We start from the raw sequence: 17,754 nt of genomic DNA, 5'->3' as shown, positions 1-17,754 counted from the left end.
GAAGCTAGCTGTTTCATTTTATTGGTCATTATTACATTGAAAAATAATGTTTGGTAATTTATGAGAGTAGTATCGTTTTTATGAAAAGTAAATTAGATTTTTATTTTTACGACATAAATTATCCTGCGCGCATGTCAGCAAACCATATCCGCAAATTTGACACGCCACACAAACCACGAAACATGGGATGCTGCGACTGAAAAAACTAAGTTGAAGATGAAATGGATTGACAAACAAATATAAAGATAAGGTCACGGAATGTGGTCATTCTTTTCAAGAGATCCTGCAAAGGATTTCCACTATGAAATCCTCGAAGTTGTCCCAGGTTTAGAAGAAAAGTCGATTTGGACTGTCCACCACGGAAAGAAAAAGGTTAGGGAAATTGTATCGAATCCTTATATTGTACAATATGATACATATATGATTACTTGTATCTTGTTAACATTTACAGTTTCCGATACAGATATGAAGCTGCAGGTAAAAACATTGGTAAAATACAGGTAAAGTCATATGCAATGGACTAACATCCTTTCAACATCATTATTTATCCTGTGTTTTTCTAAAAATATGAAATAAGAAACATCATTTACATGCCGGTCCACAACACTTCCTGTGTTAGTTGGCGGGTCGGTCATAAATGTCCTTTGGTCTTCTCATTACCAGGTAAGAGTTAAAGGTCAATCCACAGGTAAATGGGCATGTAAACTGTCTGAAATGCTGTGCTACTGCAGTACTATTTGTCAACAGTAACATTGGATGCAGCTTAGATTGTAACAGGAAAGAGGGTAGTGCGCTTCCACTGAAGATTGAACCTGTGACCCATAAAGCTTCCTAGTCTGCCATTCTACCGATTGAGTTAAAGAGAGCTTCCTCTTGAACAAAGCTAAAAGGCAACCACACCAACCCAGGTTGTATATGTCCCTGTCGCTACAGGGAGGGCCACAGACACCGTCTGTGGCAGTTTTCGTGTCGTGGTTGAATATCAATAATCACACTGTAGACTTTCCAAATATTTTGCACCAGGAAAGGGTCTGTGAGCTCGGGGGGCGGCAGTCTGTGAATCCTATTGCCAGTTCCTCAGTCAAAACCTCTACCAGGGCTGATTCTGACCTTGGTACCACCTAATTGACTCTGGTCAAAACAGTTTAACCAACTGAAATTCCAAAAACCTCGGAATGCAGACTCTGCAGAGATTTTTCAGCCTACCTAGGTACATAAAAATGGTCGGGTACTGATCCCATTCACAATAAGATTTCATCAAAATAATTCCAGGCATTTTGACCCGGTCGTTGTTTTTGCATATAGAATGCAAGTCGTCTGCAAACGCTTAGCTGATCACGAATCACTGAGAAATATGGTGTTGTCTCACAATGACAAATACTACGCCAAAAAAATACGGCTATCGGACAGTAAGGGCTCCAAAAGCCTGTCTGATCTTTTTAAATGCAAAAATCCACCACAGATGTTATCAGAACCCGCGGGTGCCGGTCCGATTCCACTTGTCGGGACAGATAAATTGGGTAAATTTTTACTGTAATAGCCCTTGTAATACAATAGCCTTAAAAATCACTGACTCTAGGCCTAAAAATTACCTAACAGGACACAAGAAAATGCCATCCAGGAAGGCACAATGAAACATTGTAAACAATGAACAAACCTGTTCCTTTTTAGCCCACCATCATCTGATGGTGGGCTATTCAAATCACCCTGCGTCCGTGGTCCGTCGTCCGTCCGTAAACAATTCTTGTTATCGCTATTCTCAAGAAGTACCAGAGGGATCTTTCTCAAATTTTATATGCAGGTTCCCCAGGTCCTTAGCTGTGCAGGGCAACTTTTGAGACTGATCGGATAAACAACATGGCCGACAGGCAGCCATCTTTGATTTTGATATTGAAAGTTTGTTATCGCTATTTCTCGGGAAGTATCAGAGGGATCTTTCTCAAATTTTATATGTAGGTTCCCCTTGGTCCTAGCTGTGCAGGGCAATTTTAGAGACTGATCGGATAAACAACATGGCCGACAGGCAGCCATCTTGGATTTTGATAGTGAAAGTTTGTTATCGCTATTTCTCGGGAAGTACGGGAGGGATCTTTCTCAAATTTTAAATGTAGGTTCCCCTTGATCCCTCGTTGTGTATGTTATATTTTGAGACTGATCATAAAAACAAAATGGATTAAAAGAAGAACTAAACAGATCTTTCTCATATTGCAATGATCGATTCTATTTCTTTCACATTAAGTACTGTACTAGTAAATATGTGAAATGACAAACTCACTTTGATTTCTATTTTGGTAAAAGAACCAGAACAACAGAACAACAATGATGTCTTTATTCTTTGATGGATGTTTTCACCTTTGATGTCCATACTGTTATTCAGTTAAGCAGGTTAACTTTGCAATTCTGCTTAGAATATGAAAAATATATAAAAACAAATAACGTATGAAAATTCACCTGGCTGATACAGATGAGTAGTCAAGCCGGTTTACTGTTACAGTACCTGATCTGTCTGTCATCTGAGAGAAACATGGTCTCATTGACTACACATGTATATATAGCATTGCATCATGTGAGCATAAAATAAGGAAATAGTCAAAATCCTTTAACTCTATTTGGGGGCATATCTTGTAAACTCTTAATATCTGCTTTTTCCAAATTTTGCATGTGAGTATCTTTTAGGATGACAGAGTGTCAAAATTTTGTCTAGAGCTAGCAAGGGGACCATGTTCCAATATTTTGCAATAACTTTTTTGTCTAGAGCTGTGAGGCATTGATGATAAGGGTCAATAACTTTATTTTGTTGCCATATGTATATAGAAAAATATGCAACCATCATGTGAAATTTTACTGTTGAAAAGTGTTGATTTACTAATTACACAGATTAATCTGAAAATAAAGATAAAAAATGTACAGGCCAGAAAAAATGATGCAATTTGTATATTTTTAGATATAATATTGCACATTGACAAAAAGTCATAGCTTGTTATAAAGTATAGATGAATTGATTTCCTTTGTTAATATATAACTTAAATTCTTTTGTTTTTCAGGGTACGAATGAACCAGTCTCCGTTTTTTGTTTTGATGTGAAAGGCAGTAGTGAATCTCAGGTATTGTATGATGATACATGACACAAGTACTGAATGACAAAACAAAACATTTTTTTTGGATGTTCTATGCACATTTACAAACCATTTCGCTGACTACCATATGTAGTTGTGAAACTTTGAAAAAAAATTATAACCTGGTATCAAACGAAGTGGTGATTATATAGCCAACTCGTACAAACTTTACAATTTAAAAAATTATAATGTACATAACTTAACCGATTTGCAAAATGTAGTTGGCCGAGTACATATCATACTTGTCTTTACAGTAAAACGTCACACATAAACATTTTACTGGATGTGCAATATGAACTGCATACAATATATACTTACATCCTGAAGAAAATGTCTACATTTTTGAAATTTTCCTTATGGTTTGTATATTTAATTGTTGGGCTTATTTGTCGTTTATTCAACTTTTTAGGTACAACTTGCAAAAGGAGCTTTGAAGAGAATAAAAACTCTACGCCACCCAAACATACTCACATTTCTTGATGGCATTGAGGTAAGTGTTATGTTTTCATGATATATATATGTGTAGCAGAACTGTACTGGGTTGATCGTCGGCGACCAGATAGCTCAATTTGTAGAGGGTCCTTCTAAGGTTCGGAGGGTCACAGGTTCAAACCCCGGTCTGGCCGTGCAATTTTCCTTTCCTGTTACACATGTATATACCATAATGATACATGTATAATGATCACCTTTTGAAAACAGGGTGTGTATTGTAATATATGATACAGAATGCAGATACATAAATACATGTATATATAAACAAGTAATACTTTCACATCTATGCGGGGTGGGGTGGGGTGGGGGGTGGGGGAAGAGTTATGAGTTATTTGAAATGATTTCTGATTACAAGTTTTAGAAAATGTTGTAATTAATCACACTGTTTATATTGGGTATACAATATCTGCATTGATAATGTTTGAAATCTTCCCTGATAAATTTCAGACCGAGAAGGTTATTTATTTTGCAACTGAACCTGTTGTTCCGCTGGAAACCTACCTGAAGGACAATGAAAATCGAGGTGACCAGAACACTCTGGCAATCTCATGGGGAATCCATCAAATTGTGGTAAGCTTGATAATTTTGTCCTCACATTTTATGTAGTACATGTAGTATGTATTATTTGTAAAAAAAATGTATTTAACAACTTTAGACAAATGTGGATATGCCTTTTTGCCTTGATTAATAATTACATTATTTTATGAAAGTACATTGAAATCATGATCACTGCTAAAATTTTGAAAGGCGGTCGAAATTCTGTTCCTGTATACTTTTACATAAGATAGTCTTGAAAACATTTTCTGCGGCTAATGTTCATTGAATCAATGGAACAAATTGGCAAAAACAATTTGGTCTAGAATTTGAATGATCTTGGTGGGGTAGAAAGATGAAAGTGTGAAGTGACAAATGCAAAGACATTGAATGTGTATTAATTGTTTAGCTTTACTCAGAGTTAACCAGTCTAAGGAAGAAATAATTAATATCAACTCTTTAATTTTCCAACACAGAAAGGATTATCATTCCTGGTAAACGATTGTAACTTGATACACAACAATGTGTGTATGGCGTCCGTGTTTGTGGACCCCGCGGGGGAGTGGAAGTTGGCGGGTGTTGACTACATGTACCCTGCTCAGGGGCAGGACTCTATACCACCAGTCAAAATATTACCAATACTGGAAAAGTATGACCCTCCAGAGAAGTCGGATCTACGTAGGGGAATACGTGGAGAAAAATGGTAAATCTTTTATATCACCTAATGTCATTTATAAAAGATATGCAGTCATTTCTTAACTATTTCTAATCATCACATTCCGACTTTCCTGTGTCAGCTCAACTGCTAATCAGATTTAAATATCTGTTTTACTAATTGGATACAGGAAATAAATCTATAAATTTGACATCAAAGTTAAAATAAAGAATTACTTCTAGCAGAAGACAATTGTATTTCCTGACTTTCCTTATAGATGCTTCATAGCAAGAACTAAAGAAAGTTCTTTGTTTATTCTAAAGACAAAGATGGAATTTGAAGGAGCAGAAATGTTGTATGAATTTACATATATATATATTGTTGAGATTGAGAATATTCATGGCTCTTCAGTGACACAATTATTTTTTATCAGTTTTCAAAAGCCGAAAAAAATTAGAGAGTAGACTTTTATGACATTTGATATTTACATTTGATGTCGTTTTCAGGTCATCTGATATGTGGGGTCTAGGATGTCTTATCTGGGAGGTCTTCAGTGGTCCACTACCAAAGAACACATCTTTAAAATCCTTAGGAAAGGTAAACATATGGATATTAAATGTATCAAATGGGGTTTGGACAGTCCTGTAGCACAGTTATCAGTATTGAATATTAAATTTTGAAACAAAAACTGGGACAAGAATTGTATTTTACCTTACCTTTCATGAGCTATTCTCATTCATAAAGACTAGGTAGCGCTTCACAGGATTAACAAAAAATGCATTTTACTATCTTGTTTAGAAGGTGTTTTTTATCATATTAATTAATTTTCCAACAAGAAGTTTTTGAAATATGGATATCTTAGGATAGATTTGAACTTAGTTGATGTTCCGTTATTCAAGCTGTGCTTAATATGTTTTTAGATCCCCAAGTCCCTAGTGCCAAATTACTGTGAGTTAGTAGGAGCCAACCCGAAGTCACGGCCGAACCCAGCGAAATTCATAGAAGACAGTCGCAGGCCCAACGGTTTCCTCAATAACTCATTTGTTGATACAATGATGTTTCTGGGAGAAATACAGGTAAGATGTATATTTAATCACTTAACTCATAAGTTTGGTATTGCATTTCTGTTGTTAAGCACTTAAAATTCAACATTTTGATTGTTTGATATACAATATCACATTTACCCATTATTTACAGAGAGAAAAATTACAATTTTATAGAAATCAATTGATATTGCTTCAGTGAAAAGTGTCTTTTAAAGACCTGTGTGACTAGATACCTCTAAATGAAAATACAGTTCTTCATAAACTAGCATACACGTATATCATCACTGTATTTCGTTTGCATGATGAGATGCTTTCTAAACAATTACACCAATAACAAATGTGTTGTGGTAACCTATTAACCCCAGGTCAGTAGAAATGGTTTTAATTAATGATAAAAGATAGGAAGTTGGACTTGAATAGTGAAAAGAAAGAAAAACAATATACAATGAGACTTTGACAATAATTTCTTATTGTTCAGCTACCCTTCAGTAGTCAATTTTTTGTTCTTATTTGTCTGGTCCACAGATTAAAGAGCAGTCAGAAAAGACAACATTTTTCAGTGGATTGACAGCATCACTTGACCTGTTCCCTGAAGTATTTTGTAAACAAAAGATTCTTCCCCAGCTGCTATATGCGTTCGAGTACGGTAATGCTGGGTCTGCTGTGTTAGCTCCCCTTTTCAAGGTAAGCAGTTATTTATGGTTACTTGATTAGAAGGTCATTATTATAATTTCTCAGTATATTATAAGTCCTCCTTTTAGCTACTTACCATGAAACACTTTATTTCACGGAGCTTAACTTTCATGATGGTTTACTTGGATTTAAACCGCTGAATTCTTAACTTATGCTACATTGCTCAGTGCCACAATAACAAGGAAGGCACATTCATTAAAACACATTAATGGTAAATAGTTCCATACTTTTGAAAAATATGTAATTATTCAACAGACCCCTTTTAAAATCCTCTATTTTATGCCTTAGTCTATAGGAGATGTATCTTCTTCTAATGTACAGTATTAAATGATTTTATTTACAGCTTGGGAAAAAGTTAGATGTTGACGAATATCAGAAAAAGATAGTGCCATGTGTAGTGAAACTCTTCTCATCTTCAGATAGAGCGACCCGAGTCAGACTTCTACAACAGGTAAATGTTATTCTGTTAGTCAGACTTAACAACAGATTGAATAGACTACGCAAGGATAGAGTTATTCTGTTGTTAAGTCTGACTAAAAAAAAAAAAATATTTTTTTTTTTTTAGTCAGACTTAACAACAGAATAACTCTATCCTTGCGTAGTCTATTCAATCTGTTTTTAAGTCTAACTAACAGAATAACTCTATCCTTGCGTAGTCTATTCAATCTGTTTTTAAGTCTAACTAACAGAATAACTCTATCCTTGGGGAGGCTATTCAATCTGTTGTTAAGTCTGCCTAACAGAATAACTCTACCTTGTTTGGTCTATTCAATCTGTTGTTACGTCTGACTAACAGAATAACATTTACCTGTTAGTCAGACTTAACAACAGATTGAATAGGCTACACAAGGATAGAGTTATTCTGTTAGTCAGACTTAACAGCAGATCGAATAGACTACACAAGGATAGAGTTATTCTGTTGGTTAGACTTAACAACAGATTGAATAGACTACACAAGGATAGAGTTATTCTGTTAGTCAGACTTAATAATAGTAATGAGTCTAGTCCATGCTAGTAGGATTTAAAAACAAAAATGAGTTTATACAATTAATAACTCTATGTTAGTCCAATATAAGAACATCTTAAATGGGTCATTCTGTGTCTGAGAGCATATTACCAACACTATCAAGGTGAATTGATTCAATGAATTAAAGCTTATTTCATTATCATAACCCAATTCTATATTTCGTTTTTAAGATATGTATAAATTATGCCAACTATATTTGAGATACATTTTTAGTTACATTTTCCTTTTCCAGGTCGATTCTTTCATTGACTTCCTCCAGCCGAATGTTATCAACGACCAGATATTTCCCCAGATCTCCACGGGTTTCATGGACACGGTACCAGCCGTGAGGGAGAGTACCATCAAGGTAAGCATACAAGCTTGGGTCAACTGATAATATCCTAAAACGTAAGTGTATTTGATACCTATATATTTAAATATCTACAGGTGTATCTAAATAATTGGAAAATGATTTTGATATTTGAAAATCATAAATATTACATTTATAGATATAAGTATGCTTTATAATGATGTGATTCCTTATGGTGTTTTAGCATCAGTACTGTGATTGGCTCATAAGGGCACAAGCGATGTGAAAAAGTCAGTGTAATTTAACAAGAACTTGGTAAAAAAAATGGACTTTTTGGAAATTATCCATGGTTGTTACTTTTAGAATGCAGTTTTCTATGACACCATCAAATTGACAAAATTAAGAATTATATGCACCAAAGCTGGAATTGTTCCATATGAATGGTTGCAGTTTCTTTTCATACAAAAATAATGTGCATGGAATATCAGTAATGCCTTTTATGCTGCAGCAGCTCATGTAGCATAGAAGATTACTCTCCAATACCAGGTTTTAATGAGGTATGATGCTGTGTTTTAGAGACCATCAAATGTGAATTTATCGACACAGATAACAGAATCAGGATGGCTCTTTCATCCCTACATCTGTATGTAAAATGTCTGACACACTTCCTCTACTGCCAGACTGGGAAAAGCTATAATCCTTGGCCTAGGTATTTATTATACATTGCATGTTTTTCAGGCAATGTTACATATGGCGCCAAAATTGAATTACAAAAACATGAACGAAGAACTGATGAAACACTTTGCTCGTCTTCAAGCTAAAGATGAACAGGTAATACTAATTTTAAAACATTCCATTTGATGTATGAGGTGAGCACTGATAGCTGGAAAGTTGTTTGTAATTTGCTCATTTTACCACTTGACCAAACTGTCCTTGGTCATAAATAAGACAGAAAAAATAAAGAGTTATAATATATTACTTTCTATGTTCTCAGTAGATGAATATGAATTGTACCAAGTTGCATCTGATATAGACTATACTTAAATATTTACATTATATATGGACTGTTACAGGGAGGCATTCGGACCAACACCACTGTATGTCTGGGGAAAATCGCTGGCTGTCTTAATCCTCAGGTACGGAAATCACCGGCAATTCTATAGAACATGATACGTGGGCAAATCGATTCTGTAGAACATGGTATTTCGGGGGAAATTAATTTTCATCATAGTTTAAACAGAATCTTAGGAATTTCTCAAATGATGGTAATGTGCTCAGATATTTTATAATCCAGTGCTTTCTGCAAAAGATGGTAAAAATTCTATTCATCCGGGATACTTTATAGCCTATAGCAGGTTAATTCTGTGGTTTTGCAAACATTCTGAAACGTATTGTGGGAATAAAAATTCTCACATCACATATAGCAGTCAATTGTGTTTGTCTCTCAGATTGGCAACAAGTATAGAGGGTTTTGTGTATATTCTTTTTACTGTGAATGTAGTGAAATTAAATCTGCACAGAATGTTTTAAACCTCTTGACAATGAATTTCACGACAATATCTTATAACTTTCCTGAACTGAAAGACTCGGCTAATGGAGGTTTTGTAAGATGAGCTTAACTTATCACATTTAGATAAATTATGAACAGTTGTCCATCCATGAGTGTCAATCAGAATTTGCCAAGATAATACACAGGTCTTGTTAGTGGACAATGTGGTGCTGGAAGATTGTGTATTAGTATGAAATGATTGTGGTGTACTTGTAGGTGAGACAGAAGATTATTATATCTGCATTCCTACGAGCTCTGAAGGACCCATTCCCACCAGCACGGCAGGCTGGAATTCTCGCCTTGGCAGCTACCCAGAACTACTACCAACTGAAGGAGGTAGCCAACAGAATACTACCTCCCTTATGTGCTATGACCATGGATCCGGAGAAAAGTGTTCGTGACCAGGTGAGTCTTGATATATTGATATATATTCATTTTCATTTAAGATTTATTCAGTAAATTGATCACAGACTTTTGAAAAGTATGCTAAAAAAATTAATGTTTATCTTAATGAAAAATTTGTTAATAAATTTCTATTTGTAGTGATAATTTCGTAACTAGGTAACACCAACTGCATATTTAATAGAGGAATTTTGTATCAAATTATACAACAATATAAGTTCTGTCATTGTTTAATTTCAGGCATTTAAAGCAATCAAGGGATTTATTGTCAAGCTTGAAAAAGTCTCGGAAGACCCAGAGCTTGCAATTGAAATGGGTAATAATATTAAAGGGTCGCCTATCTATGGTCAATATGATCACCAAGACCAAACGTATTTTCCGGTGGTGTTCTTAAAGTGAACCCAGTATTAGATTCATCCTTCACAGTGTTTTTACAAGGCAGGGGGAGACATAGCTGCGGGAACCGTAGCTTCTATGTCTGATTTTTTTATTTTCTTTATTTTTATTGTTATCGGACCATAGATGTCTGGTCCGATACCAATAAAAAAAAATCAGACATAGAAGCTACGGTCCCCGCAGCTAAAGGAGAAAGTGAAGGCCCCCGCCCCCATTTCAAAATAAACTTGTCTATAATACACTACTGATGCTCCCTCCTCCACTCTGAATAAATCTGAAGAAAATTTGGTCTCTTCGTGGAAATATGTACACAATGACACCTGTCCAATTCAACAACTTTTCCAAACATCTGTCATATCAAACACACAGTTGTATTCAAATAAAACTCTATTTCAATGCCTTGTCTAATTCCAACAGTTAGTTGGAACCCACAAGGTGTCAGATGAGACAGGTGTCACTGTAGTAGATTGAAGTCAATATTCACCCATAGGGAAATATTTGCATTGTAACTGTCTTAACCAATCATGGTGTGGACAGTGTAACTGTCTTAACCAATCATGGGGTGGACATTATAACTGTCTTAACCAATCATGTTGTGGACATTATAACTGTCTTAACCAGACATGGTGTCGACATTGTAACTGTCTTAACCAATCATGCTGTGGACATTATAACTGTCTTAACCAATCATGGTGTGGACATTGTAACTGTCTTAACCAATCATGGTGTGGACATTTTTGTGTTGTAACTGTCTTAACCAGTCATGGTGTGGACATTGTAACTGTCTTAACCAATCACGGTGTGGACATGTTTGTGTTGGCAATGGTCCTGAAGTTTACATATTTTATCTACATCTAGCTAGTCTCGATATATGGGCAAAGAAGTAATAATGACAGTGCAGATATAGAAATTTGTCAAATTTTCAAGGCGATTTGCCCCTTTATCAAGGAAAATGTAAGTTTACATATCACAACATATACAGAAAAAAACAGTCACCATGAAACAATAATACAATAAAAAATACATAAACAAACAGAAGTTACAAAGTGTAATTGAGTGTAGAATTTTAATATTTTAATAAACATCAAGATCAAAATAAGAATTCAAAAAAATAACATTTGAACTGACTTGTGTCATATTTTAATTTGCATCAATAAGTTTGGAGTGACTCTACAAATTAGGAAGTAATTGCCTGTCAAACTCTTCCCAAATATTGTGGAGAACCTGAAATTTGAGACAAATCTTTGGTTTAATTGTTCATATTGCCAACATTTTTGTGATACAGAGAAGGACGTGATGGTTGGAGGCTCTGCCATGGGATCAGCCGGCAGCTGGACCGGATGGGCAGTGACAGGAATGACCTCATTAACTTCCAAAATATACAGCAAGGCCAAGTCTGGTACAGGAGGTAGGTACAGCAGTGACAGGCCAAGTCTGGTACAGGGGGTAGGTACTGCAGTGACAGGCCAAGTCTGGTACAGGGGGTAGGTACTGCAGTGAAAGGTCAAATCTGGTACAGGGTGTAGGTACTGCAGTGAAAGGTCAAGTCTGGTACAGGAGGTAGGTACTGCAGTGACAGGCAAAGTCTGGTACAGTGGGGTGAGTAGGTACTGCAGTAACAGGTCAAGTCTAGTACAGGGGGTAGGTACTGCAGTGACAGGCCAAGGCTGGTACAAGGGTAAGTACTGCAATGTGGGCATGACCTCCTCTTAAATTTACAGCTAGGCCAAGTCTGGTACAGGGTGTAGGTACTGCAGTGAGAGGTCAATTCTGGTACATGGGGTAGGTACTGCAGTAACAGGTCAAGTCTAGTACAGGGGGTAGGTACTGCAGTGACAGGCCAAGTCGGGTACAGGGGGTAGGTATAGCAGTGACAGGCCAAGTCTGGTACAGGGGGTAGGTACTGCAGTGACTGGTCAAGTCTGGTACAGGGGTAGGTACTGCAGTAACAGGTCAAGTCTAGTACAGGGGGTAGGTACAGCGGTGACAGGCCAAGTCTGGTACAGGGGGTAGGTACTGCAGTGACAGGTCAAGTCTGGTACATGGGGTAGGTACTGCAGTGACAGGTCAAGTCTAGTACAGGAGGTAGGTACTGCAGTGACAGGCAAAGTCTGGTTCAGGGGGTAGGTACTGCAGTAACAGGTCAAGTCTAGTACAAGGGGTAGGTACTGCAGTGACAGGCCAAGTCTAGTACAGGGGGTAGGTACTGCAGTGACAGGTCAAGTCTAGTACAGGGGGTAGGTACTGCAGTGACGGATGTCCACACATTAGCTTTTAAATATAGGCAGTAGGTACCAATGATAAGATTTCACAGGTAAAAGCATTTGCTTTACAATACATCTTACTATTCATTGATAAGAGAAAAAAAATCATTTTCAAAGTTGATCAATTTTGAAGATATCATTTGTAATGTGGAAATAGGAATTTGATAACATTACACAATTCTGTATTTCCAATTCTTTGTAGCTCCAAAACCAACTATGTCTGGCTCTACCCCAAAACCAACTGACTCGCAGCCTCAACAGACAAAACAGTCAAGCCCGAGCCAGGAGCCTACACCAGAACCTTCTCAGGAGGAGGAAGAAGAGGAGGGCTGGGATGAAGAGGACTGGGGAAATATGCAGGTATTTTCTTATACAGAATTGTTACGAATATATCATAGCAGAGTAACTCTCCACAGTAGAACTACCTGTATGTGAAGTTGATCATTGTTACCAAACTTTTGTCTTATGGAGAAAAAAAGTATCATTCTTATATTAAGGGCAGACTCCCATCCTAAAGAAATCATTCCACATCACTGAGGGTTTGAAATAAACACTTGCAGACATGCTAAATGCAAAGTGACATAAAATAAAACTTTCTACACAGCAAGAGCAAGCAATATTTTGTTTTACAGAAAACACTGTGTGTTTCAACATACCATATGACTAATTGATCAACAGTCTGAATCTGCTCATATAAATCTAAGAGACACTTGTCATTTGCATCTTTACCTAGGAAAGACCTGTTTCGTCGCCCACATCAAAGACTGTACAGAGCCCTGGGGATGGCTGGGATGACAATGACAACGATGATAACTGGGGAAGTTTGGAAGACACTGGACAACCACAACCTGTGAGTCACTTTCTTTCATAGATAAAACATGAATTTCAACGAAATTTAGGGAGAAGCTAGTTTTACATTAAGATTTCATAAATAGTTTATAAGCTCAGTTATCATTTACATATGTAAGATGTTACAATATAACAACTAACATTTCTAACAGTGATTATGTTTTACATTTGTATCATACAGCATTCCGATTTAAATTGAAAACCGCCTTACATAATAAATGTATAGCAGTAAATGTGTACTAACAAGTTACAGCCAGAAACAATCAAACCATTTCACCCCTATGTAACTTCAGTAGACTCTATCATGCATTGATATGGATGAATCCATTATTGTCTACAGTGGTGAAAGGGTAAAGTGGGTCTTGTTATATTAATGAGCACAGTAATTTTGCATGTATGTGTACATGGTCCGGTTACTGTCCTCAGTCTAGCCAGTCAGTGAGCAGTGGGGGTGGAATGAGGCTGGAGAAGAAGACGAAGTCTCCATCTGATGACTGGAGTGGAGGATGGGGCCAGGAGGAGGAGGAAAAGGAGGACTTTTTATCAATCGAGGACAGCAGTCTTCAGCCTGCTAGTGCCTACAACTGGGGCGGAACTGAAGAACCAGTTGGGACTGACTTCTTTTCTTCAGCTATGGGTTTACCTAAGGTAGGTTTGATCATAGTTGAAGAGTTTGATAGACCATTAGAACTTGATACTGAGGTTTCAGTTTGATAGATTTCCCCCCAGTAGGTTTATCTGCTACAGGTACAGGCATTTGATAATGACATCAAGATAATAATGAGTAAATGTTGATAGTGAATTTTCAAAAAAAAAATGTACTGGTGCAAATTATTTCTACCTTTTGCAGAAGAAAACTCAGCGACCTGTGCAGCAATCAACCAAACCTTCAAATGCAAAAACTACACAATCAAGGGACACAAGAGAAAAACCTACACACAGTGACTCAAGACCTAAATCTAAGTCCAAGTCCCCCCCTCCACAGTCTGGGTTGGGCGAGGACTCAGGATGGGATGATGGTGAAGATTGGGGTACTGTCGGGTCCACAAGTGGTACCACCACCACCACAAGGGCAACAAGCCGACCACCCGAGGACTCCAGGGGGTCAACAGGCACAGACACGCAAGAGACAGGCTGGGGAGACAGTGGAGGAGGCTGGGATGACAGCTCATGGGATACAGGTAGGTTACAAGATTGGGGTCAGATATACACTACAATAGGTAAAGTAAGATCAAACCAAGAACAGGATGCTTTCCTTATAATAGCATAAAGTGCTTTATTTTCCCAAAATGAAGAGAAAATGATACGATATCTTCACAATTGCAATGAAAGAAATGTTATATTTTTCCAATTAATGTAGGAACAGGCTGGTGTAAAATTCAGATAAAAAGAAATACAGGATTTAAGCCCAAGAGTAATAAGATTTAAAAAGTAATCATGCATTTGGCTCATAAAGCTCACTTGGTTTTTCTTGATCAGTAAAATTCTTGAAAGCAGAATGATTAAGATTGTTGCTGATATTTGTATAATGATAATAATAGTACATTGGCTGGATTAAACACTTAATACATAGTTGGACAGATGTCTTTGGGTTTTAAGTCTGAAAAAAAACCAGCTGAAGTTTTCTGTATCTACCATAGTTTTGTTTCAGTTGCAGACCCTAACATTTTATTTTCTATAGCATCTGTAAATTTTAGACAAAGGAAATGACATACAACATCTGTAAATTTTAGTCAGTGGTATTAGATGAAAGGTTTTTTTTCAACATGTAGATCAGGGTTACAAATTAGCTGACATCAATAGCTATTCTAAAAAGACTGAAGCAACGAGTTAAAATGAATTATCCTTTATACAGGGTCCAGTAAAAGTGATATTGCCAGAAAGAAAAAGGAGGAACGGGAGCAGAAGAGGCTACAACGACAAAAGGAACTACAAGATAAAAGAGAAGCCAAGAAAGGAAGCGGCGCTCTAAAGCTCGGGGCCAAGAAGATGGCCATGGACTAAGTTGTGTTCACCATATGTACTGTGATATTGTGCTTGTTTCGTCTCAACATGCTCATGTTCTGCTTATGCAAAGTGACTCAGTCCTGTGGTGTAAATGGAAATAATGTAATTAACAAAACAATAATAAGTATTTAATGCAATCTTGTTAGAAACACTTTTATCTCTTCATCTTTCCCTAGTTTGAGTCATGAGAAAATTCTTCCGTTTCTTGTAGGTGATCCGGTCGTTAAGTTAAGTTAATCGCGACGCAAATTAAATGAAGTTCCAGAAAGTTGACAAAGGTTCCTGTAAACAGCTTACTCTTTGTGAGAGAAGTGTTTGTTTTTACCGGAATTTGCAAAGAGAACAAGTTGTTAATTTTGGAACATTGCTTTGGACATCTCTTAACAAGTAATATGAATGAGCAGTTTTGTTCTTTACACAGATTGGAGAACTTGGTTGAAAAACAAAAGGTTTTGAAATAATTAAAAAAAAAACATCTAGAAAGCTGCTGTTTTATGAATGAAAGTGTAATATGATCCAAAGAAAGAGATTTTGCTTCTCTATATCATTTGGAAATAAACAAATCCATTAAATTAATTTTCAGTGTCATACATTGAAGGGATACAACACAGATCTGAGATTTTTTGTCTGGTAGCTATATGTTTACAATGAACTAGCAATACAGTTTAGCAGAGTTAAATGTATGTAGGACATTAATTTTAAGAACAAGTTAAAGAGAATGATTATATCAATCATGATGTTTATTAAATTTGCTATTCATTTTCAATAAAAATACATGTTGCTACATGTATTTTTTCACAATTTTTGATGACCTCCATAATTCTGAAAAATGCAGATCTATGTTTTAAAAAAACTCATCTTCAGACAAGTATTTTTGCGTATCAAAATGTTGTAAATGTCTGAATATTATGGTTTGAAGAAAACGGTTTGTTAAATGAATTCTTCCTAACAGGGTGCATAGGAAATTGTTTGATGATCTTGTGCTTGGGAAGGGGTAAATGCTTTATTGATAGATGAAATAACCTTTTCTATTTATATCTATACCGAGACATGCTGGTGTTTATGTTTCAGGGATGGTTCTGTACGAGTCAGGTGTCAATGGTTGTTAATAAGTCCTTGTGAGAAAGGATTGTTAATGCAAGTTATTAAAATAGGAGATACTATTAAACATAATTACAAGCATTATGTTGTGTTTGGTTTTTCTTGAATTTTCCTCGCTCCTCGGTTATACCGCTTTTTTTAGCATGTACAATGTTTTAGCAAAGTGACACCTCTGATTTTTTAAACTTTCATTTTTTCTGCCCCGATGGACCCAATCTTGAACATATATTGCTAACAGGAAACTGAGACACAATCAGACAAGTGTGGGAAATCAATGTATTGGAAATCGATTTACAAGGATCACCTACCAGAGAGTATGACAACCAGGCTGCAAGAAACTAGACTTGTAATAAGTAAAGGTACAACTGTATTAACCTGTAAAACTATACAGCATAACAGAGAAATATAAATGTAAATCCATCATTGTTCTATGGTCATACAGAAATAGAAGGGCAAGAAAAAGATTTTCTAACTTCTCTCAAAGTATAGAAATGAAAGGCAATGAATAAAATCTTACCACACATGCTATTTACCAAAATGTAGGAAGTATGTCTCAAATGTCAAGGTCACCTAGTGAAAGTTTCAATTTCTCTCGGATCAATTGAATGGAATATCCCTTTAAAACTGTGTACATTTTTTTACCAAAATCCAATCTGATTAAAATACAACTCCTTATACTATCGTTGTACTATCGTACAATTGTATAATGAGGAGCTGTATTTTAATCAGATTGACCAAAACTATATCTATATTGAAGCTCAATATCTAATGGTCCAAAGTCACTTATAAGCTCACCTGATACAAAGTGCATGCGAACATCCTTCTGAAAGTAAATTCAAATGTGCCAAAGTCAAGACATGTGTCAGTGATTTAGGTTGGTCTCTTGTTTCATGCATTGTATGTATTAAAGTCTTATTTCATCAAATCTGATACAAGCATTCACAGGCTGAGGTAAAAAAAACAAGAGGCCCATGGGCCTTAACGGTCACCTGATATATTTATACAGAGAGTTGATTTTGTTTTTAACATGAACAGAAATATTATTCAAAGTGACAAAAAACAATAAAACCACCTTACTCAATATCTAGCATACAGATTTCAGACTGAAAAGGATTTGAAACTAGCACCTCTGATTCTTAACAAGGAAAATGAAGAAATTTTAGCACACTGACTCNAACTGGACTGGTGATGGCTCAGAACAGCAGGACAACCCGCCTGATGGAGGCTGGATAGTGGTACAACTAGTTGGTGGTGGTCAGATGGTGGGACAGCTGGACTGATGGTGGCTCAGGACAGCATGACAACCAGCCTGATAGAGGCAGGATAGTAGTACA

The 17,754-nt window shown here is 36.4% G+C and overlaps 1 protein-coding gene across 1 annotated transcript; it reads left to right on the top strand.

Annotated features, from left to right (window-relative positions):
• Nucleotides 1-142: 142 nt before the first annotated feature.
• LOC110466065 (N-terminal kinase-like protein) lies at nt 143-16,495 on the top strand. Its single transcript, XM_021522340.1, has 20 exons — nt 143-372; nt 3,045-3,104; nt 3,526-3,606; nt 4,056-4,178; nt 4,619-4,845; nt 5,304-5,394; nt 5,718-5,873; nt 6,369-6,527; nt 6,880-6,987; nt 7,796-7,909; nt 8,591-8,683; nt 8,926-8,988; nt 9,618-9,806; nt 10,044-10,119; nt 11,485-11,607; nt 12,666-12,823; nt 13,197-13,313; nt 13,739-13,960; nt 14,163-14,493; nt 15,168-16,495. Exons 1-20 carry the CDS (start codon nt 259-261, stop codon nt 15,314-15,316), a joined length of 2,754 nt encoding a protein of 917 aa, XP_021378015.1. The 5' UTR covers nt 143-258; the 3' UTR covers nt 15,317-16,495.
• The last annotated feature ends 1,259 nt before the right edge of the window (nt 16,496-17,754 follow it).

The sequence above is a fragment of the Mizuhopecten yessoensis genome, unplaced genomic scaffold (genome assembly GCF_002113885.1).
Source record: "Mizuhopecten yessoensis strain PY_sf001 unplaced genomic scaffold, ASM211388v2 scaffold11115, whole genome shotgun sequence".
NCBI classification, from domain to species: domain Eukaryota; kingdom Metazoa; phylum Mollusca; class Bivalvia; order Pectinida; family Pectinidae; genus Mizuhopecten; species Mizuhopecten yessoensis.
The sequence above is the reverse complement of the archived record's forward strand: the minus strand, read 5'-3'. Positions and strand labels throughout refer to the sequence as shown.

Excerpts from the sequence above, each read along its gene's own strand:
- LOC110466065 (XM_021522340.1), top strand. The coding sequence starts at position 259 with ATGTGGTCATTCTTTTCAAGAGATCCTGCAAAGGATTTCCACTATGAA. Across the intron at positions 10,120-11,484 it reads AGAGCTTGCAATTGAAATGG|AGAAGGACGTGATGGTTGGA; the intron begins GTAATAATATTA and ends TTTGTGATACAG. Across the intron at positions 11,608-12,665 it reads GGCCAAGTCTGGTACAGGAG|CTCCAAAACCAACTATGTCT; the intron begins GTAGGTACAGCA and ends AATTCTTTGTAG.